Source organism: Rhinatrema bivittatum, chromosome 19, assembly GCF_901001135.1.
Source record: "Rhinatrema bivittatum chromosome 19, aRhiBiv1.1, whole genome shotgun sequence".
NCBI lineage: Eukaryota > Metazoa > Chordata > Amphibia > Gymnophiona > Rhinatrematidae > Rhinatrema > Rhinatrema bivittatum.
This window is the reverse complement of record NC_042633.1, coordinates 3,742,064-3,764,687: the sequence shown is the minus strand read 5'-3', so window position 1 is coordinate 3,764,687 and position 22,624 is coordinate 3,742,064. Positions and strand designations below refer to the sequence as shown.

The 22,624-nt window shown below is 44.1% G+C and overlaps 1 protein-coding gene across 1 annotated transcript in view; it reads right to left on the bottom strand.

Annotated features, from left to right (window-relative positions):
- Positions 1-2,715: 2,715 nt before the first annotated feature.
- LOC115081064 (vomeronasal type-2 receptor 26-like) overlaps positions 2,716-22,624 on the bottom strand; it is a 65,439-nt gene continuing 45,530 nt past the window's right edge. The window contains exons 2-8 of the mRNA XM_029585579.1: positions 20,184-20,193; positions 19,853-20,086; positions 12,688-12,979; positions 11,572-12,396; positions 8,147-8,371; positions 6,601-6,724; positions 2,716-3,626 (exon numbers count right to left, since the gene is read on the bottom strand). Coding sequence (XP_029441439.1) covers positions 2,716-3,626; positions 6,601-6,724; positions 8,147-8,371; positions 11,572-12,396; positions 12,688-12,979; positions 19,853-20,086; positions 20,184-20,193 — 2,621 coding nt within the window. The remainder of the gene's footprint in view (positions 3,627-6,600; positions 6,725-8,146; positions 8,372-11,571; positions 12,397-12,687; positions 12,980-19,852; positions 20,087-20,183; positions 20,194-22,624) is intronic.

The following is a 22,624-nucleotide window of genomic DNA, read 5'->3' as shown; positions in this document are numbered from 1 at the left end:
TCCTGACCCCCACGAGACTTGCCAAAAGTCCAGCGGGGGTCCGGAAGGACCTCCTGCCGTCCAATCGTGTTCGTCTATGGCCGCCGCCATTTTTCGGCGCCATTTTGGAAAATGGCGCCGGCTGAAGACAACAAGATTCAGGAGCAGGAGCCCGTTCCGGACCGCTGCCGTTCCGGACCGCCGCTGGACCCGCAGGTTATTTAAGTCATTTGGGGGGGGTTCGGGAGGGTGGGGGATTTAATTTAAAGGGTCGGGGGTGGGTTTTAGGGGGTTTTAATGTGCCAGTTTTGCGATTTTTAGATTTTTAGATTTTTCACGATTTTTCACGATTTTTCACGATATTTTACCCCCCCAAACGACAACAATACGATTCCCTCCCCCTCCCAGCCGAAATCGATCGTTAAGACGATCGAGGACACGATTCACATCCCTAGTACTCGTGCAGGAATTCCTGTGCTTGCTCAGTAGATTGTAAAAGCTCTAATGAACTTAAGAACATTGTCTGTTTAGTGCCGTCAGATGATGACACCCATGTTTCATGGCTTACTCGTCCTGATGTCTTCGGAGAACACCATTGACGGTAAGGTAATATTCTTTTTTCTATTACCTGCCTTTTCCATGTAACGGGGGTGGGGGTGGAGCTTGGAGAATGAATCATCAAATACAAAGCATCTGGTATCCTTGCAAAATTAAACCTACATAAATCAAGTTAATTCATTTAATTAAAATTACAACATACACAAATATCTTTCTCTTAATAGCACTCACTGAAATTAATTTGTTTACACATTACATTCATTCATTCACATTAATTGCAAGATAACTAGAAACAGAAACAAGATGGCAGTAAAAGACCATATGGCCCATCTAGTCTGCCTATCTGTCCAATTTTCAATTCCCATCACTCCCTCAGAGATCCCCTGTATTTATCCCATGCTTCCTTGAATTCAGACACTGTTTTTGTCTCCATTATTTTCACTTGGAGGCCATTCCATGCATCCACCACACTCTCTTATTATTATTATTATTATTATTAAAAATGTATTACCCACTAGCTCCAAAACTATGAAGAAACTATAATAAACTATTGAAAATCCCTACCTTGTCTGTGCAAAAAAATTAAATATACTAGTGTTTCCCAGTCTTGTCAAGCCCAAGGAACACCCACACTGACAAAAAAAAAAAGAAACCCTGCGAACATTCATTCAAAGAGAAAAGTATGTAATATCTCATCAGAAAACCTCTTGTGGTGAGTGTGGGGAATTAATTATACTTAGCTTTATGTTAATGTTGCTATCACTATGTACTGTTGACATTCTACATTCACTGCATTTCACTGCGTTCTCTTTTTCCAACTGCAAAATGAGTTTTGCCTCCCAGTCACTGGCTGCCTGAAATTCATTAATATGGAGGTCAATATTCAAAGCCATGTAGAGGGATAACTTACAAGTCATTCATCTGAACTGCAAGATTTGGACTATTCAGCCTCTTCCGGTAAATTTTAAGTGGATTAGTCATTGTCCAGCTATGATTTAGCTGAATAAAAGGGAGACGTTCCAGACTGGGACAAAGTTATTCAGCTAACTTAGCTGAATTTCAGTTATATCTGGCTAAGTTAGACTGATAACCTTAGGCCTGCACTGCAGCAGGTCTAAAGGTTTCCTGCTATGAGTGACCAGTTAACTAGTGTTAATCTGGTTTAACTGGATATCTTCAGGAGATACCCGTTTAAGAAGCACTGTCCCAATGTGAAAAAGAAATAATAGGGCATGCTGCCCTCTTTTCTCCGTTCCCCAACCTAATGCAATATATGGTCTTGCCGGACCATGCTCTCACCCCCCTAAACCCCTCCTATGTTAGTTTAGACATTGCGAACTGTAGGTCAGGCCTCCTCAACACCACCCCATCTTGTTTGCCATAAACATCCTGAAAATCATTCCCTCCTTTCAGACCTTCCCCCTTCCCCCTCCCTGAGAACCAATAGGCCCAGCTGCACTCTCACCCTCCTGGACACACCCATCCTGCTCTCTATACCCAAAAAGATCTCTGCCCGGTGCGAGGATTAAACTCACCTGCTCCAGGCCACTCCAGTGTAATACAGCTTAGCAAGTTTGCTTCTAGTGCTGCCTCTGTGTATAGTTACAATTCTTCCTCTTTGGGTATAGATGAACATATTTATTCTTATGCTCAGCCCATCACCATATTTCCAACCCCTCCCCCAGCACCAACCTCTATATCAGTCACAAGTCTGATGATAAACTGTTAAACTTCTGGCCTCCACCTCCTTCACTGGTGGATCGTTTTAGAACTCATCATCTTTCTTTATATTCATATAAGACCAGCACTAAATCACACAGCTACCAAAGCTAATGAAAGCATTATCCAAAATATCCTGGATCTCCATGCTCTTTCAAGTTTCTTTTTTAAACATGGTTACTCCATGCAAATCACTCCTAAGACTTCAAAGGCCAATTGTAGCGGAACCACTGCTGTTAGGGTTATAATCACTTCTCTGTGCAGGTTCCATCAAATTGTTCTTCGAAACCAAATGCAATTATGTCTCTGCTGTTTAGTTCAGAACCCTACCTCCATGGAGGATACTTTTTACAGTACTAGATGAAAAGGGTTCTGTGTTCCCATGCATAATCTACTGAACTATCCTGTCCTAGAGGTGAAAGGTTTGGTAACCCTGTTTCTGGATGTTTTACTTAGATTTTACTTATGTGCTGTATTTTTTCCTACTAATTGTTCCTTGGTGTTCATCTCTGGTCTTATGAGAATAATATAACACTTTGGAAGAAAGATTAGGAAGAGTAACCCTGCACCAGAGGACAAGATTGTGAAGATCTCCACTGCAACCATATACTTCCCCTGAGTGCTGAGGTATGCGGGAATAAAAGACAGCCAGACGCTCACAAAGACCAGCATGCTGAAGGTGATAAACTTGGCCTCATTGAAGCTGTCAGGTAATGTCCTAGCCAGGAAGGCCACAATGAAGCTAATGATGGCCAGGAAGCCCATATATCCCAGCATACAGTAGAAGAGTATGGTCAACCCATCATTGCACTCAACGATTATCTTCCCACTTTCAGATCTGGTGTTGTTCTCAGGAAAGGAAGGGTAGCTAGCAATCCAAACTGTGCAGATAAGCAGTTGGATGAGGGAGCAGAAAATAAGGATAAGGTTAGGAATCTTTGGCCCAACCCATTTTCGGAGCTGATTCCGAGGGTTGACAGCCTTGAATGCAATGATCACCGTAACGGTTTTTGCCAATATGCAAGACACACTGACAGTGAAGATGAATCCAAAAGCAGGTTGGCGGATCTTGCAAGTGAGCTTTATGGGAAATCCAACAAATGTTAAAGAACAGAGGAAGCAGAGTGTGAGGCTGCCGAGGAGAAGATAGCTGAGGCCCCGATTATTGGCTCTGACAATCGGCGTTTCCTGGAAGAGGTAGAAGATGAAGAGGATAAGGATGGTGATCAAAGACAACATGACAGCAATAGCTGCCAAAGCTGCTCCCAAGGGTTCATGGAAGGACAAAAATTCAATGACTTTTGGAAGGCACTTTTCTCTACTCTCATTGGGCCATTGATTTTCTGGACACTTCCAACACTCAGTTGTATCTGAAAGAAAGGAAAACCCCCAGTTACAAGCCCAGGCCATGGACACAATCTGTCAATCTATGTAATATCTTTACAAATCTCTTAGAGAGTTATTATGAAAGGCTCTTTTGAGCATAAAATACAGTTTTCTGCATATAAATATATCTTTGGAAAGAGCCCTGAGGAGTATGCACATAAAAGAATGCATGGAACACCATTTCACTGAAACTTTTACATTCATTTTTTATTGGTGTTCTAGGGGTACATTTTGGGAGGAGTCAAGATTTTTATGCATACTTTTGATTTTCTAAATATACATGTAAATCCACATACACAACGTTATCCTTGCTCTCAAACAGGTAAAAATTTGTGCTATGCTGCATGAGGGTTCTTTGTGCACCAATGAATCTTTAAATTGGATTTAGGTGCATAAAAAGTATCCACAGATTTTAGCCTATGCAGGCTGTTTGAAAATTTCCCTCCCCATGTCCAATATGAATTGTAATATCATGCCTAGAAGCCACACAAATATTACTTAACCTTAAAATCAAGATTTTAATGCTATTAAATTGCCTTGTAACTCAGGATTTCATTCACTATTCGTATCAAAGTTATTAAGATATATTTTTTTAAAGTATATAAAAGTTATCCTGAGATATTTTCTTGTACAAATACCAAAATGATGAGTCCTTCCATCATATCAGCATATTTCTTATGTTGGGTTAATAAAAGAATCCCAGCCTGCGGAGATGCCCTATTATACAATAATGGACCATAGAAGCTGAGTTGTAGAAATATGAGTCAGATTAATAAAAGAAAATTGAGAACTAAATGCCCAGTGTAATCTCTTTGTTGTGAACCTGCCCGCAACAAGCATGGGCAGGCCCCCTACCTTCGCAGCCAGTCGGGCCATTGATGCCCTCTTCAGTGCGGCGCTCCGCCGCCATCCTCCGTGGCATGGAGGCCGCATTCTTCTCTTACCCTGTGCGGCAGGGCCGAGCCTCCAGGAGCCCTCCCAAGTGGCTGGGACCGCTGCTGCCACTTCTGTTCTCTCCCTCGTGGCTGGGATCGCCGTTGCTGCTCCCAGTAGGTAGGAAGCCATCCTTGCCGCTGTTGGGGTCTTCAGCCAGCAGGGAAGCCATCCCTGCCGGTGCCTGCAGCCTTCCTGCTATTCCTGCATCCTCTCTTCCTTCTTCGCGGCATGGAGCCGCTTCTGCTGCCTGCCTTGCTCCGTCCTGGGCCCTCCATGTGGCATATGCCACCGACCTGCTTCCTGCTCTTCTTCCTGGATTCCCCTAGGCACGGGCTTCCGCCTCTCTTTTCCTTTTAGAGGGCCAGCCAGGTGTGGCCCCTACAAGCTCCTCCCCGGGCGTAGTCCTCATCAGCCCTACAAAAGGGCTCAGTGTTCAGTCCAGCTTTGCCTTCACAAGGAGTTAAATGCTCCTGATGTTCCTGTCCTTTGCTCAAGGAGTCCTCGCTGTTTCATCGCTTCTTCAAGGTCCTGTGTTCTTTGTTGGAGCTCCTTGTCTTGTCCTAATGTCCACAGTCAGTCTTGATGTCCTTCTTCCAGTTCCTGTAGTCCGTGATCCAGTCCAGATATCCGTCTTCCATTCCTGATGTCCGTGATCCATTCCAGATGTCCGTCTTCCATTCCTGGTGTCTGTAATCCAGTCCAGATGTCCTCCTTCCGTTCCTGATGTCCTGAACCCCTGGTTCCTCGTCGCCACCTTTCCTGGCGTGCCATGTCATGGTCCGCGACCAGCCCCACGGGCAGGCTGAGTAGGGCGCCTCGTGGTACAATGCCTTCTTCACTACCACAGCTCAAGTCTCCGGGAGACTTCTGCCTGAATCGTTGTCCCTGGTCTACGGAGTTCCTTGCACCTACTCCATCCTTGCCAAAGACTCTGCTAGAACCTGTGCTGTTCCAGCGTGGTCTGCGACCAGCCACTGGAGGCTGTGTAGGGTGCCCCGATGCAGGCCTCTACAATTTCTAAGACATGTTCCTCTCGGTCGCTCCACTATTCTCGTCTGGAGTCTACGTCGGTTCCAGTGTGGTCCACGACCAGCCCCGCGGGTGGGCTGTGTAGGGCGTGCTGTGTCACAGTCTCATCCCAGCTCTCACTCCTGACTCCTTGTCTTCAGAACCTCACTCCTGAGTCTTTGTCCAAGTGTCTTTGCCTGAGTCTTCATCTGAGCCTTCCCTGTTCCAAGGTCTTCGTTTGCCCCTGGCCTCCGTCCAGCCTGCTACTTCTTGCCGTTACCTAGCAGCAGGTCCGAAAGGGTTTGGAACGGTTGGAGGACTGTTCAAAAGACCACCATTGCATTGTTGGTCTTCCCGAAGTGTGCAGGTCCGATGGAGGGTCAGTACCTTCAGTCATCCTTGTCTTCAGTCCAGCCTTGCTCCGGATTCTATCGCCTGTCTTCAGTCTAGCCTTGCTCCTGTCCAGCCCACGCTCAGGCATGCCTCGCCTGCCTCAGCACCTCTTCAGAGTTCCTCTGGGGTCGAGCCATGGTCTAAGAACACACAATTCCCTGGAAAGCGGAACCGCTCTCCTAGCGCTTCCTAACACTCTTTCAACATTTCTGATTCTGGATCTCCTGATGGTTAGAACTACTTATGGATGGGGTCTGTTCAGAAACAGAGAGACTTGGGTTTTGATGAGCAATTAGGATCACCAACAAGATTCATGTTGTAAACTACTAGGGAAGAAACCCAATTCTACAATGTCATTGGAGACAGGTTCTTTTCACGTTGTAATGATAGAGCTTCCATTTTTAATCCTTTCTTATAGAAATTGGAACTGCAATTCCTAGCATGCAATGGTCATAAATGAGGAATGGATCATGGACAAACTTAGCTATTATGGAACCCAAATGAATCAGCCAAACTTATTCATGTCAAGTCCGGGAAGTGGTGCATCATAGTCTTGGTAAATTAAAGCCTTAGCATGTTAGAAATTCACATTATCGCACAGAAGGACAAGAAGTGGTTCACCTGTTTCATTGGCAATTTTTCCAGTGGAGCAAGGGACACAATCAAAACAGCAGGTGGGCTGTCCCATTCTGGAAGATTTCCTGTATCCAGCAGGGCAGCTCTCACTGCAGACAGAGTGAGGGGTCTGTGGATTATAAAATGATTAAAACAATATAATATAATATAATACCAACTAATTCTCATACCTTCAACCAAACGTTATCCAGCCAGTTCTACTCCTTTTCCATGTAAATATATATAGCTAATGTTATAGCTAATGTAAATATCTATATCTAATGTTATCCTATCCTTTTTTTTTCTCTTCTCCCAGTTCTATCACCCTTGTTATTTGTAACTGCTTCCTTCCATACTAATAGGTTACTCAGTTGTTCATTGTACACCCCTGTTATATGTAAACCGGCATGATGTGATTGTATCATGAATGCCGGTATATAAAAATCTTAAATAAATAAAATAAATAAATAATATCATGGTCATTATCTGCTGCTAGGGTCAGCTTTTGGGGTGTGCCACTTTTACTGTTGTTCAGGGTGCTACAAGGGGGACGGACGGACTGGTAAATCCCGCCAATGCAGCTGAAAAAGAGCTGACACTCTCTTTCCTGATTCTGCCCACAGTGCAGAGGATTTGCTAAAGCCCCATGGTCAGAGCAGTTGCTCGCCTGCTTAGCCTATGAGCAGATAGTGCCAGCTTCCTTCCTGCCACTTCTGCTCCCTCTCCCTAAATGGACCATGCTTCAGAGATGAAAATAAGCTGTTCTGATCCCATCACACAGGAGGTCTGGTGCTCCTGACATTCTCCTCTTAGAAGCAGCTCCTTTCCTTCATGTGCAGTTTGGTTGAAACAGTGCATCTGCACAGAAGAGAGAACAGCTGTTGACAAGATGAGGCTAGAAGCTCCGGCCATTGGTTCTGTTCTCTTGCCTGTTGGGCTGTGAAGAAATGAAGACAGGGAGGAAGTGAAGGTAAAACGAGGAAGGGAAGAGAGAAAAGGGAGAAGAATAGAAGGTCATGGGGTTGAAAGGTGAAAGTTAGGAGGGGAAGTATAGAAGCAGAGGATGAAAATTTGCAGTTTGAAAGGTTAAGGAGATATGGGAAAGGTGAGGGAGGGAAGTGCAGATTGTGATGGGGGTTGGAAAGTGATGGAGGAGGTTAAAGGTTAAAATGTATTTACTGTCTTTACTGTAGCACTAGGTGAGATGTTTGGGAGGGGGAATGTGGAAGTTGAAGTGTTGGAAGATGATGGGTGTTGGATGGAAGATAAGGGAGAGAGTAAGATAGCAGGTGATAGGTGGAAGGTGAGGGTACAGAGTATGTAAGATGAACTGTTGGAACATGAGGATGGGGATAGGATGGGAACTTGTATAGTCATCTACCCAGGAGGGCAGAGAACCAAAGACGAAGTCAACAAAAAACTGACTTAGAAAAAGAGCAATATCCATCAAACAGCCAAACTTCAACAGTTGACAGCTGGACTTTACCCTTAGATGCACAAACCAATTGGTCTTTTTCTACCATCATCAACCCATTACTATCATGATTCTCACCTGGTTATTTTGGGTCCATATGATGGCAGTGGTGTTCAGACTTATTTCATCCCCTAGAGTTTCCCTGGAATCATATCTTCCCACTTTTATTACTTGGGTGTTGTCATCCGGGTGTATCTGGATATTCAAGATGTCAAAGACAGCAGGAACATCTCCATTCTCATCAAAATAGACTTCCTCTTTGGACTCTGTTGTGAAATGCATAACCTTCAGATAATGGAGGACCTGTAGAATTCAGTAGTGAAAAAAAATCATTATGCTGAATAGGTAGATAATCTCTGCAAATGTATTCTACCTTTATGGATTTCCCTATGGACAATCACATCTGCTTCTACCCCACCAGATGTCCACTTTCCCTCTGTTATGCCTCCAGTTCCCTAGGCCATCCATCAAGATTTGCAATCTCACCCAGATCAACCCAAGCAGATTGATCCATTCCTGGTGATGTCACATTGCATGCCTGAAGTTGTAAATCTAATTTCTCTGCAATTGAGCTAAACTAGGACTGAATCAACCTGTTCAGATTAGAGATGTGAATCGGGTGCCAGAATCGGTTCCGGTTTCAGGATCATGGACCCGCAGGAAATTCCGTTTCCCGCAAGTCCGGACGGTTTTTGTTTTCGGCTGTTCCCTGACCCTTTAAATCTAATTATTTAGAATCATTTAGAATCCCCCCATCCACCCGACCCCCCCAAAAAACTTTCCTAAAGTACCTGGTGGTCCAGCGGGGGTCCCGGGAGCGATCTCCAGTAAACAAAATGGCACCGATGGCCCTTTGCCCTTACCATGCAGCTAATCTGTTGAACCCGAGTGAGTTCTATGATCCTTCTCCTGCAATTCTGTTGTGTGTGTGTGTGGGGGGGGGGGGGGGGGAGAGAGAGAGAGAGTAGATGGAGGGGGGCAAAGCAAAGACCAAATTTGCTCTCCTGACCAGCATTCTTCTACTTTTGCTTGTGCCTGTGGCCATTCAGCTCAGTAAACTCCTGTGGGGTCAAATGTGATCTCTGTGTCTCTTGCCTCCAGGTATAGAGAGAAGAGGGAAGAAAATGTGGTGGCCTCTGTGCTAAGAGGATGGGGGGAATGTATGCAATGGGATGGATACTGGAGAAGTAGGGGTAAAATCAGGAGGCAGATGCTGAAGAAGGTGAATGGAAGAGGCAGGGAGACTTGCTGGGGAACAGAGGTCAGGCAGGGAGGCAGATGCTGTGGAATGTGGGGTAATGAAGTTTTGATAGCTATTGGGGAAGAGAAAAAAGGAATGGGCAGATGGGTTAGAAAGCAAGAGAACTGGAGGGTTAGTCGAGGTAATGTATATTTAATGTGGAGGGATGAGAATAGAGGCCTATGAGGAATGATGTCAAGATGGAGAAAGAAGAGAACAAGAAGGAAGAGATGGGAGGCAAAGGAAAGGAATGGCAGTGTAGGATAGAGAAAAAATGGAATGGAGATGTAGGCGAGGGAACTCAAAGATGTAAGAAATGCTGAAGAAGAAGAATATTTATTTATGTATTTATTTATTTTAAAACTTTTCTATACCGTCACTAAGTTATATACCATCGCAACGGTTTACAAATAGGCACATAGACCAAGGTAAGTAAATGTAGGATATCGTACATAAAAAAAGAGAGGAAGGATTAAGAGAATAAGTGAGCATAAAGAAGAACTGGAGAGCTTGGTTCCACTATGTCAGCAGCAGTAGGTCACAGCGCTTTGTGGAAAGAGCAACTTAAGGACAGGGGGAGTAGAAACAGTGCATACTAGGAACACTCCCCTTTCCCAGTGCATTCAATGTAAAGGAAGCTGTAGAACTAGGGAGAACAATATTAAGCTCCAAGGGGATAGATTTTGGAATAATGTCAGGACAAAGGGAGCAGTCTCAGTCTCGTCATGCGTTTTCCCGGTGAAGCGCTGCAGGAAGGCAGGCTCGTGTGCGCTACTGATGTGCAATGCAGAACAAAGACTGTGAATTTGTGCATGCTTGAGCACAAATTATTGATGACTTGAAGTGTCAGCTATTTAGCGGCAGGTAAGCAGCTTTTGTTTTTATGAAAGAGGTGCAGTACAGTACAGTATTGGTTTGACTGTTGGGATGTTTTGCTTCCAGTCTGTCTGATTGCTGCCTTGGATCTTCTGCTCCTGATGAAGCCCTTTTTGTGGCAAAACAAAGGGACCTCTGGCGAGGGGAGCTTTTAACTGACAGTTTTCAGGACATCTCTAAGCCAGTTATAAGAGAGGGGTTGTCATTTGCAGCCCTGCAAGACTATTTGAAGACCTTTGTTGTATTTGGTTCTTACTTTCTCACAGTGGATTGGATTATTTTGTTTGCACATCATCAAGGCTTCTGGACTTTTTCCAAACTTTCATGGATCAGAAAGATATTCCTTGTTTTTATGTGTTTAGTGTGTTTAGAGAATAAATTATGTTCCTCTTTGCATAAATAAATATTCTCTCTCTCTCTCTCTATATATATATATATATGCATAATTATTAAAGTTTACATTTCTGATTGATGTCAAACGCAGCAAATCAGTCTGCTCCGCCATTTCCATGAGTCCGATGGCTATATTTCTAATCTCTAGTTTTATACTAAAAACTAGCAACTAGTTGGGACAGGAGGCAGGAGTGATGCCCCCCTTATCAGTTCTCAGCAGTCTGCACTGCACTGCACCTCTGTTAATTGTTTACCTTTGTGCTTGGGAACTGCTGTGGTGCTTAGCTCCAGTTCCCAGATTCTTGCCTGAGAATTCTCCGAAGCATGTTGGGATAACATTTCTACTTGGTTTCCAAACCAGTTCTTAGGAGCATTGTTAGGCAGGTGTAATAAACATTTCCTTTCTTTTTGCCTTTAACTCTTTCTGAGTCAGTCTAAATGTAGCCATCAGTTACTGTAAAGGATTTATTTTAAACACATTTGGATTCTGAGTGGTGTTCTTTGTGATTCTGCTGGACTGTTGTGAGTGTAATAAAATCTATGGGCCTTAAAAAAGTAAATATTTAGCTCCCAGTGCAGGAGCCCAGAGAGGTCATGGAGCCTTGTATGGTCTATGACCCTCCCCGAGTACCAAATTGCTCAAGATCTGACCGGGATGTGTGTGACCTTAGAAAAGTCACTTATTCCCCTTGTGCTTCAGTTCGAATCATGCAGCCTCCCTGTGTGATAATTCCACCCTGCATGTCTGCCAGTGATCCTTTGGAAGATCTTAACCAAGTGCATTTCACCAGTTTTACCAGTCTATAATTTCATAATTAAATTGTCATTTTATGCCTTCTTCCCTGTCCTTTGAAAACTTTCATACAGTGAAGAGACCAGTAATGTACTGTCAAAACCATCTGCATATATATATTTCCTAACTTCTAAAATTTAAACATCATCAGGATCTTGTTTGCTTTAGGTATTATAAACATCCAATTATTATTATTAATACCTGCCATGGTTTGATATTATGAAGGTTGGAATCTGTTACAAAATTGTTTTCCATGGGTCCAATCAAAATCAAATTCTGCAGAGCATGTGCATAAGCATAAACAGCCAGGTAAGCATGATAAGAAACACTTAAATCATTCAACTGAAAGAGCGCTGGGTCAAGTGCTTTGAGGTCTTCTTCACCTGTGCATGGGATGATATCTTCTCCCGATACCACATGAGTCAAGTTCTGTCCCTTCCATTGACAACCAAATGCCTTTTCCCAGAAGAGCTTGGTGAAGATGTTCCATGGGTATGCAGAAGGCCAAATATTGTATAAGAAATTAGTGAAGTGGGGGATGTCACCAGTGGATCCAGTAAACACCAGGCTGCCACTGAGCAGCCTCCAGGACTCTTTGGTGAACATATCAGGATTGATGGCAAACGAAGATGAGAAGACCCAGACCTTTGCAGTGATGTCCCGGAAGGAGAGGAATTCCAGTATAGGCTTGACGTGCATTTCATAGCAGAGGCACACAATCACACTCGCTGAGGATTGAAAAATCACCTCTGCCACTTTCACTAGCCTGACACTTGGGTAGCGATCATCAATCTTCTCCAGGAAAGCCACACAACCACCATTCTCCACCATCTGCTGCCGTAATTTCTGACTTTGCAGGCTGGTAATATCTGCATTGGAAAACAAGATCCCCACCCATGTCCAGTTGAAGTGGTGGAGCAGCTGGGCAATTGCCCGGGGCAGCAGGTTGGCTGCAGGGAATGTGCGTAGGAAAGATGGGAACTGGATTTTATCACTCAGCATTGGGTGCTGTGCTGAAATGCTGATCTGAAAAGAAAGATTTCCATCATCTCTCTCACATATATCCACAGAGAGCATAACATATTCCACTAACTTGGGTGAGCGATGGAGAGAGTGTTTTAAGAGTTTTCATTTCATCAGAGCCTGCCTGGGATTTTGTCTCCTTAGATCTATGGACTTCTAGCTTCAGTTTCCCTATGAAAAGAAGGAACTGGAAGTCCATGAATGCAATGAGAGAATAACAGACAGTGAAGAGGAGAGGGAATCAAGTGCTAACTCAATGGCTCTTTCACAGAAACATAGTCAGAAATTTCATACCTGTGGGATCCTGTAAACTCCTAGTATCCTGGCCATGACCTCAGACACTGGAGAATAGAGTTCTCCAATGATTCCTGCCAAAATCAGTTGTGCCTCACATTTATAATTCGGGAATGTTCTGTTCCTACCAGACAGCAGCAGGAGAGTGTCCTGGAGAGCGACTACCTCTGAAAGACAAGAGTCCATGAAACGGATGCCCAAGGTATGGTTTGGCAGGAGATGCTGGTTCTGGTTAATTTCTTTGATGGCAAACATGATGGCCAATATGTCACGGTAATTCCGGATCTGAAATCTGTTGGGAATAAACAACCTGCTGTCATCATATTATTTTGCCATTTAGTTATTTATTATAACTTTTATCCTGCCTTATCCAGAAAGGCTGAAAGTGGTTCACAAATAAAAATAAATCAAATCATCAGTGAGGATCTATCACTGGAGGGCACAGGTGAACAATGTGGCTGATCTTGAGAGGTTTTGCTATGGTTTAAAGGATAAGTCTTTTAAATATGGCAATATTTGGACTGTATATCATCAATATTATGGTCACTCCATGCTTGTATCTGCCTGAACCGTGAACCTTTTGTTGCGGTTGTCTGATACGTTAAGAAAAGCTGTGTAACTTTGCTGGACTTGTAAGTTGGTTATATCTCGTTAAATAAAGAGTTAAAAAAAACCCCAGTGAGGATCTATGGGTTTCAAATGTACATAGATAAGAACATAAGAACCAGAGCAATAGACCATCAAGCCCAGCATTCAGTCTCTGACAGGGGCCATGCATCACTTTTACCTCTCTGACTAAGAACTAGTTTAATTGATGATCGATTACATTGTAATATAGTAACACAGTAGATGGTGGCAGAAAACAAAATCTGGCCTATTCAGTCTGCCCAGTCATTCTGTCCGCAGAGGTGAGGATACAACCCTGCTGTCAGCCACTGAGCATGGCCACATGCAAGATTTCGCTTAAAGCAAGACACTCTTTTTGTTTTCTTCTTTTCAATTACACAATTTTGAGTAGAAAAGCATACAAGATCCCTACTTATTTCCTATGTCTAATTTATAGTAATGAAAATTTCCAGCAATACTATTGTGGCTGTTATCAAAACATTCAGTCTCCTAGGGCCTCTGAGTAGCCTGCCAGACAGACCCAGCTTTATGAGTGCCTGTGTTTCCACTAGCACTTATTGCAATTACAGAACTTGAAACAGAGCAGCTGCTAGTTTGAAGCTATCATTTATTTATTTATTTCAGAGATTGATCTGTTGCCTATACACCGCGCTGGGCAGCTTACTTTATATAGATTCATAAAATAAAATAAAAATAAATCACTCTAGTACAAGCTCTACAATAAAAGAAAATAAAAATATGCCAAACCATAAAAGTATGTTGGACTGAGGATGTACCAGCATTCACAAGTCTTCAGTTGCTCTATAAATAAAGAGTTCATAGCAACTTATTGTTAGGAATACCGGCTGCGGATGGCTGCGGTCGGCCCCCCTCACCTCTTCCTCTGGCGTCGGGAGTCCTGCAGGGGGATGGCCCTTCCACACGCTGCCAGCCTTGGGCTCCTCCCCGGTCACTGCCGATGAAGAAGCCACCTCCCACAGCATTCCCAGACTTTTCTGACGTGGCTCGACCCCACAGGATGACACTGCAGGGTGCTCTTCCGGGTTGGGGCCTCCCTGCTTCCTGACCTCTTTTAAAGGGCCAAGCACCAATTATGCTCAACCAGCCCCAGAGATGACATCAGGGACAGGGAAGTATATATTGGACCTTCCTCTTCAGGTTCTTCGATTTGGCAATGAGTCTGCTTACTTTGGTGAGTTTGTCTGTGCCTCTTGTGCTTTTGTTCCTGGTTTCTGCCTTTCCAAGTCCTGTCCTGCCTTCTGAGTCCCTGTTTATTGTAGAGGTGGATGCCTCCACAGAGGGAGTCTGAGTTGTCCTCAGCCAATACTCTGCCAATCATACACTACATCCCTGCTCTTTTCTCTCCTGCCAATTCTCCTCAGCAGAGCGTAATTACGCCATTGGCGACAAGGAGCTCTTCGCCATTAAAATTGCCTTCGAAGAATGGCGTCCCTGGCTTGAGGGTGTGCAACATCAGATTATGGTCTATACCGATCATAAAAATTTAGAATACCTGCACCGAGTGCAACACCTCAATCCATGACAAGCCCGTTGGGCTCTATTCTTTGCCAGATTTGACTTCATTCTACGATATCATCCGGCCGCCAAGAATTTGAAAGCAGATGCGCTCTCTCGAGCTTTTGACGCCACAGATGGGCCAAAAACTCCCAGCTTCATCATCGATCCTTCCCGAGTACTGCTGGCTACCACTTCGCCCATTCCACCAGGGAAAACGTTCATACCACCATGCCTCCGGTCAGGTCTTGACCTGGGCCCATGACTCTCGCAGCTCGGGACATCCGGGACAACACCAGACTTTGGCCACCCTCCGGCGGTATTACTGGGATGCCTAAGGATGCTCAATCCTTCGTTGAATCCTGTCACACGTGCGCCCACCACAATAATTCTCCAGGGTTGCCTCGAGGTTTACTCCACCCTCTACCTGTCCCCAACGAACCATGGACACACATCTCAACAGACTTCATTGTTGACTTGCCATCGTCTAAAGGCAACACCACCATCTGGGTCATTGTTGGTTGGTTCTCAAGAATGGTCCATTTTGTGCTGTTACCAGGGTTACCCTCTGCACCTCAACTAGCCCAGCTATTCGTACAGCATGTCTTCCGACTGCACGGTCTACCCAAAATCATCCTCTCCGATCGGGGACCCCAGTTAACCGCCAAATTCTGGAAATACCTTTGTCAAAAGTTTGATGTTACCCTGGAATACACATCAGCATATCATCTGCAAACTAATGACCTGGCGGAGAGAACTAATTGAACCCTCAAGCAATTTCTACGTACCTACGTTAATAACAAACATGGCAACTTGGCAAACCTGCTTCCTTGGGCCGAATTTGCCCTCAATTCTCACCCTTCTGCTGCCACTGGCTCCTTGCCCTTCCAAGTGGTTTACGGCAAACAGCCTCTTCCACCTCTGCCCATTCCTGTGACCATTCCTTCACCGGTGGCGCAGCTATCCGCCAAGGAGTTACATTGCCTCTGGAATTCCACCCAGCAAACCTTGCTCAAGGCTAACCAGGTAGCTAAAAAATTCTCAGACCGTCATCGCAGACCAAGCCCGCCTCTTCGACCTGGCCAGAAGGTGTGGCTAAGTACGCGGTTTGTCCACCTGAAGTTACCATCTATGTGACTGGCTCCTCGTTTTATCGGTCTATTTCCGATATTCCGCCATGTAGGCATGGTAGCCTATCAGCTCCAACTTCCTCCATCCCTCAAGATCCACAACACCTTCCATGTGTCACTTTTAAAACCACTGGTCCTGACATAGCCATCCAGAGTGCCACCTGAACCACAGCCTCTCTCCTTCGAGGATGACTCCACCTATCAGGTCCGAGAGGTACTTGATGTCAGGAAACACAGGAGGAGGTGGGAATACCTGCTAGCCTGGGAGGGGTACGACCCTGAAGAAAATAGCTGGGAGCCTGTCTCCAATATCCTGGAAAAGGACCTGCTCACCCAGTTCCATGCGGCTCATCCTTCCAAACCGAAACCTCTGGGAAGGCGCCCTAAAAGGGGGAGTACTGAGGTATACCAGCCATAGTCGGCCCCCCTCACCTCTTCCTTCAGCATCGGGAGTCCTGCAGGGGGACGGCCCTGCCACGTGCTGCCAGCCTTGGGCTCCTCCCTGATCACTGCTGATGAAGAAGCCATCTCCCACAGCATTCCCCGACTCCTCCAATGCGGCTCAACGCTGCAGGATGACACTGCAGGCTGCTCTTCTGGGTTGGGGCCGCGCCTCTTGGTCTCTTTTAAATGGCCAAGTACCAATTAAGCTCAACCAGCCCCGGAGATGACGTCAGGGACAGGGAAGTATATATTGGACCTTCTTCTTCAGGTTCTTCGACTTGGCAACGAGTCTGCTTACTTTGGTGAGTTCGTCTGTGCCTCTTGTGCTTTTGTTCCTGGTTCCTGCCTTTCCAAGTCCTGTACCTGCCTTCTGAGTCCTGTTCCTGTTGCCCCTTCTGCAGTTCCTGGACTGATTCTCTTGCTTTTGACCTTGGACTGGCGTTTGGTGATTCTCTGGCTTCTGACCTCAGACTGGTGATTGGTGATTCTCTGGCTTCTGACCTCGGACTGGCAATTGGTGATCCTCTGACTCCTGACCTCAGACAACATTGGCGAATCCTTCATCCTTTCAAGGGCCCACCTATGTCCAGCTGGCCCTATGCATCCAAGGGTTCAACCTGCGGGGAACGGGGCAGGTATTGGTAAAGCTCCAGCCGGCTCTTGCTTCTGTTCAGCCTTGCCTCCCGATGGTGGGGGCCTGTGGGAGTTCATTCCCTCAGGTAGTGCCAACTCCCCCTCGGGCAAGGGGTCCACAGCTCCTCTGTCAGCACTACACTTATCCTGCAAACCAAAAGCTTTTTGGAACAGATGAATCCTCAAGAGCTTTTTAAAAGTCTTAGCGCACTCTGTAATATGCAAGGCAAAATGGCAGAGAGTTCCGTAATACAGGCCCAGCAACAGAAAATCTGTTTTTGCATGAATCTGAAGGACAAACAATCCAAATTGATAACACATCCGGCAGACCTCTTTGAGAAGTGCAACAAACACGACAGGGGGGGGGATTGTAGATGGGGAGCATTTGCTTAATGCAGGGCAGTGAATCCATCACTGTCTCATGTAATTAGCTACCAGTGCAGCGAAGTCTGCCAGACAGACCCTATGCAGTGTATCAGACAAACCCAGCCATGTGCTTGCCTGTTTTTCCCTTAGAACTTCTAATATTTCTTATTAGCCACTTTGCCATTCATTCTGGGAGTCCTAACACTCATGGTCTGGATCAGGTGAGTAGGGTACTATGAACGTGCTTAACCCATGCCCTCTTAAACTACGTTACTATTTTAGTTGCCAACACCAACCCGGGGAGGGCGATCCAAACTTCCACCACCCTTTCTGTGATATTGCTCTTCAGTCTACCCCTTCAGATTCCAATATCATGCTTGATTGACTAGAACAGCCAACTTTGTTTTACACCTAGAACAGCTGCAGGCACATTTTTATGCCACTTCTATTTTAGGCTCTATTAGTGAAAGAAAATACTTTTTTTTTTTTTTTTTTTTGTGGATGATTGATGCTCTGTTAATCACAAGTGATAGAGCACAGCTAGAAGTCAAAACACCACAAAAGATGAATCAGGATGAATGGAAGTTGAGAAAATTCACTGTCACAAAAACATGCCGCCCACTGTTTTATTGTTTATGGATTGTGGAGCAAAAAACTGAAGGGAAACAAAGATCATCAAGAATGAGAAAAAATCACCAAATTTTAACCTGTTGTGGATGGATTGTGCATGCATTTAAAATTTTCACCAGCACAAAAACGGGTCGTTGGCTGCTCCAGTTAATATGAAGTGTCTGAAACTTGATGGATTACAGAATGAATATTTTTTTTTATTAATAATGCTTTTTTAGAATGTACGTGTACCTCCCAGGTTTGGTGTGCACAGGGCTTTTAAAATGTGCCTTTAGGTGTTTTAATATAGGAATCAAGTGAAAATAAGTGCCTAGAACTTTTTTCAGGAAGATGTTTTCACCTAATTCCTTCTGAATATCATCTCTTTTGCTCTAAAATACTTGTGTATGTGTCTAGTTAGTGCTTTAATACTGATAGGGAGTAGTAGTATGTGCAATGTATTACAAAGAATGCAGTTTTATCCACAATAGTGGGCTACATATTCAAAAGCCATTTAGATGGATAACAGGAATCTTATCCATCTAACTGGCTTAGCTGCATATTTAAAAGGCTTATCCAACTAATTTCTAGCTGGTTAAGTTAACAGGCTAACTCTAGACATGTCATTGGGTAGGTCTAAAGTAGGCTGGATACCATATATCCGGCTGACTCTAACTTATCCAGGTATATTCAGCAGCATGGCTGCACTGCTGAATATCCCGGTTAAGTTAGCCGGATATGTGTATCTGGCTATCTTAACAAGCTGCTCAGTGGCTGAATATTTACCCCAGTGTGTTTTAGGAAAACAACACATGTTGATTGTATCATCATGTCTGCACTATCTTCTATTACAGACTGAGCCACCCAAAAAGTAGGTGAAATTTGAAGTATTATAGGCAAGCAAAAAAAATGGAGAGGCAAAGTGATAATTTGAGTATATTACTAGAAAGAAATTCTAAATCACGCTCAATGAATTATCTGGATGTGTCAGATATTCAGAAACTCCAATGAGGGAGCCTCCAAATTCATCACATGTATATTTTGTAAAGAATTATATACATTTTAATACACTTAATTTAATAAACTTGATTCAAAACATACCATGTAACATCTATCATATACTAACAAAGCAGGTACAATGCCCAAATATTCTTTTACAAAACATATTGAAACCCCCATTATAATTCATAATCCATCCATCTTCAAATGCATACGTAACAAATGCATATCTAACAATCATACAAGCTCATACCATCCCTACTCAACACAATTACAATAAAATCACTCTAACATATTACAAAACCTCAACGCATAAGAGCATAATCACATCTATAACTCTATAACTCCAATCAATAATGGAAATCTCTAATCCCTTTGAACTGCCCCACGATGTATCTTCAATTCACTTTCACTTTATATTTCACTCTTCAATGCAATGTCCCATCATACTTCCAAGAGACACCCCACTTCATAGAACCACTCCAACAAGGACCCCTCATTACACCCAATTCTGGGCTTCTTCTGGGAGAATGGTTCATCAAATACCTAAGCATAATACGAATGAATACCATCAACACATGTGATACTCACCAAACAGCTAGCCACCTACTATAAAACTGAAAACTTCTCTGACAGTTATCTCTGCAAATATCTGTGTCAGATATTGCCATAACTAGTAACCTAAACACAACCACATTAAAAATCATCTGATGATATTTATACTAATAAGCTGCTTGACTTTGTGACCTGGGCTCCAGTTTTTTTACCAACTAAATACCAGGTCTCTTTCCTGGTTAGCAATCAAACTAAAAATATTACTTTTCCATGTGGGGGTGTCTTACCCCTCACAGCGTGCTGGCTTAGGGATCTCTCTGAAGTCAAGGACTGGGTAAACCACCCTAGTATGAGCCAAGGCAATCACTCCAAGGACAAAGTCTCCATCCATGGTGAATGGGGTCATCTTCTGGAGCTCCAGCTTGCATCCTGGGACTGCGGCTTTTCCCATGGCAGCAGCAAGCAGAAGAAGATTCAGCCAATCTAAAGGACTCATTTCCTTGCCCTCGTTCACAAAGGCCCTGGTTTCATTACAGGATGCACAGAAGATACAAAGAAAAAGAGAAGGTAATTAAGAAAAGTGGCACATAAACATAAGCAAAGAGAAATCAGACACACCATATGAAATCTAAAGAGAAGAGACAAGGAAAGGTTAAAAAAAGATGAAAAACATAAAGTGAAGCAAGAGACGTGACAATGAAATAGCTATAGAACATCCACCACAGAGAGTGGGATCCTAATGAACAAAGGAGAAGAGAAAGTTAACAGAAACATGGTTTGAACTGTGGAGAGAAGAGGATTCTGTGCAACACATCTGTGTTTGGAGGCAGTGAATATATATCTTCTCTGCCTGGGGGCTGTTTCACTGACCCTGCAGTGGTGCAGCTACAATGAAACAAAATGGTACTCAGGAGCATTCCTACGCTCATTACATGATGAGAAGATGCGTGACCTATAATAATGGGTCCTGGTTAATAAATACAGCCTGACGTGTCCTCTGGGACCTACAGGTGTAAGCATGCAAATTTGTTTTAATTTCAGGTTCTGTACTTTTCTTCTTGCTGTGTTATAAATAGGAAGATTAACTATTTGCGTTCACCAAGGAATAAGCCTACCACTGATATATGGAAAGAGTTCAAGTTGATATTTGGAGATGATGAGGATCCAGAGATTTTGGGCTTGACTTTCAAAGCAACTTGCAGACATTAAACCCTGCTTTAGGTATGTCCGTGGCGTTTTAAAAGCAATCATGGACACATGAAAGGCCTCGCGTGTCCCCGGTTTCATGAGTATGTTTGTGTGCACTGAGGAGGGGCTCTCTGGCTGCTGCAGTGACTGAACACGCATGCTTTTTTTTATTTTAAAGAGTATGAACGTTAGTTATCACATATAAATTGTGCCCTGCTTTGGAGCAGGTGTCACTTTGCAGACAATAATTTTTGTATATATTTTCCAGGGTCTGATTTAGGAAAAAACTCAAAAGGATTGCTTCAGAAACAGTTTTATTGAGGAAATTAAGTTTTAAACCCAGCATAGATTCCTGACTTCCACTGTATGCAGGAGGGGAAAAACAAAACAGCCACTGGTCAAGTGAAGTGTGAAATCCAAGCAGATCGGTAGGTTCTAGTGCAGTCTTTGTAAGACCCAGCCCTTCTGGCTAGAAAGAATATTGTGCCAGCAGAGAACTCTAATGGCCGAATTGTAAATGCCTGGCGCGCATAAAAATTGGTACTTACGCGTGTAGCCGGGCCCTGCACATGCCTCACAAATTTTCAAAAGGGCCTGACTACAAGCACAAGTACCAATTCGCGCACAAGTGCCGGGCTCTGAAAAAGGGGCAGGCCAGGGGGCGTGTTCTGGGTGGGGAGGGGCAGGACGGAGGCTGGACGGGACAGCAGCCATTAGCCGCTATTTCGGGGAAGCGCGCACCAGCAGCTGAACGGCGCGTGTAAATTACTTCTCCCCTGAGGAGCAGCAAGTAATAAAATAAAAAAATAGAGGTAAGGTAAGTTAGGTTTAGGGGGGTGGGGAGGAGAGGGGAAGGGGAAGGAAGGTTAGGCAGGGGGTTGGAGAAGTCCTGATTGAGTCGTCGCGTGGATTTTGCAAAAGTACACCTTCCCTTGCGCGCGCCACACGCACGCACATGCGCACGGCCACTCGATTTTATAACACGCACACGCCGGTGTGTGTATGTTCTAAAATTGGCGCGTCCATGTGTGCGCGTCGGAAACCACATGCAAAGGGACACTCACGCGCATATTGTAAAATGTACCCCTAAATCTCTGGCTGATTTACAGCCCAACTGGTCTGCTAAAGAATAACAGCTCTCCATTAATCGAAATGCTGGCTAGTATCAGTCTTGACCCTGGGTCAATAATAGTACTTGGGGACTTCAGTTTACATCCAGATATCTCCCCTTGGTCAGCTTCATGTGAAGCATTTTTTGATTTCCTGGATGCAATGGAATGGGACCAACTCTTAAAGCGGGGCACACACTTGATTTACTGTTCATCAATAAAAAAATGTTTAATGTACATCAAATATCGATATTTCTAATGTTCCTTGGTCAGACCATAAATTAATTACTGTTTCACTTAAATTACATAAATACATTTAAATGTATTTATTGCCCGCCCTCCAATGAACCCCACTTTGTCAAACAACAAAGGGATGTTTCAATTCCAGTTGAAGAAGAGACTAACGGAAAACCTTGATTATAAACCAGGCAAGTAATATTTCATCATCCGTTATACATTGGAATGATCCAATGGTCAAAAGAGCTGACAAATTATCTCCCATGCCAAATAAAGTGCTCACAGACAAATTAAAAAAAGAATGCCCCATGGTACTCAAAGGATTTAAGGGCTACAGAAATAATATAATCTTTAAATATAATCTTTAAAAATGGCGTGGGCCATCCAGTGCTCCCTCCATGTGACAGGGGCCGGCCAATGGCACGGATACCCTGTCACATGGTAAGGGCAAAGGCCATCGGAGCCATTTTTATTAGTGGCAGCTGACAGCCCGAGAGTGGGAGATCGCTCCTGGGACCCCCACTG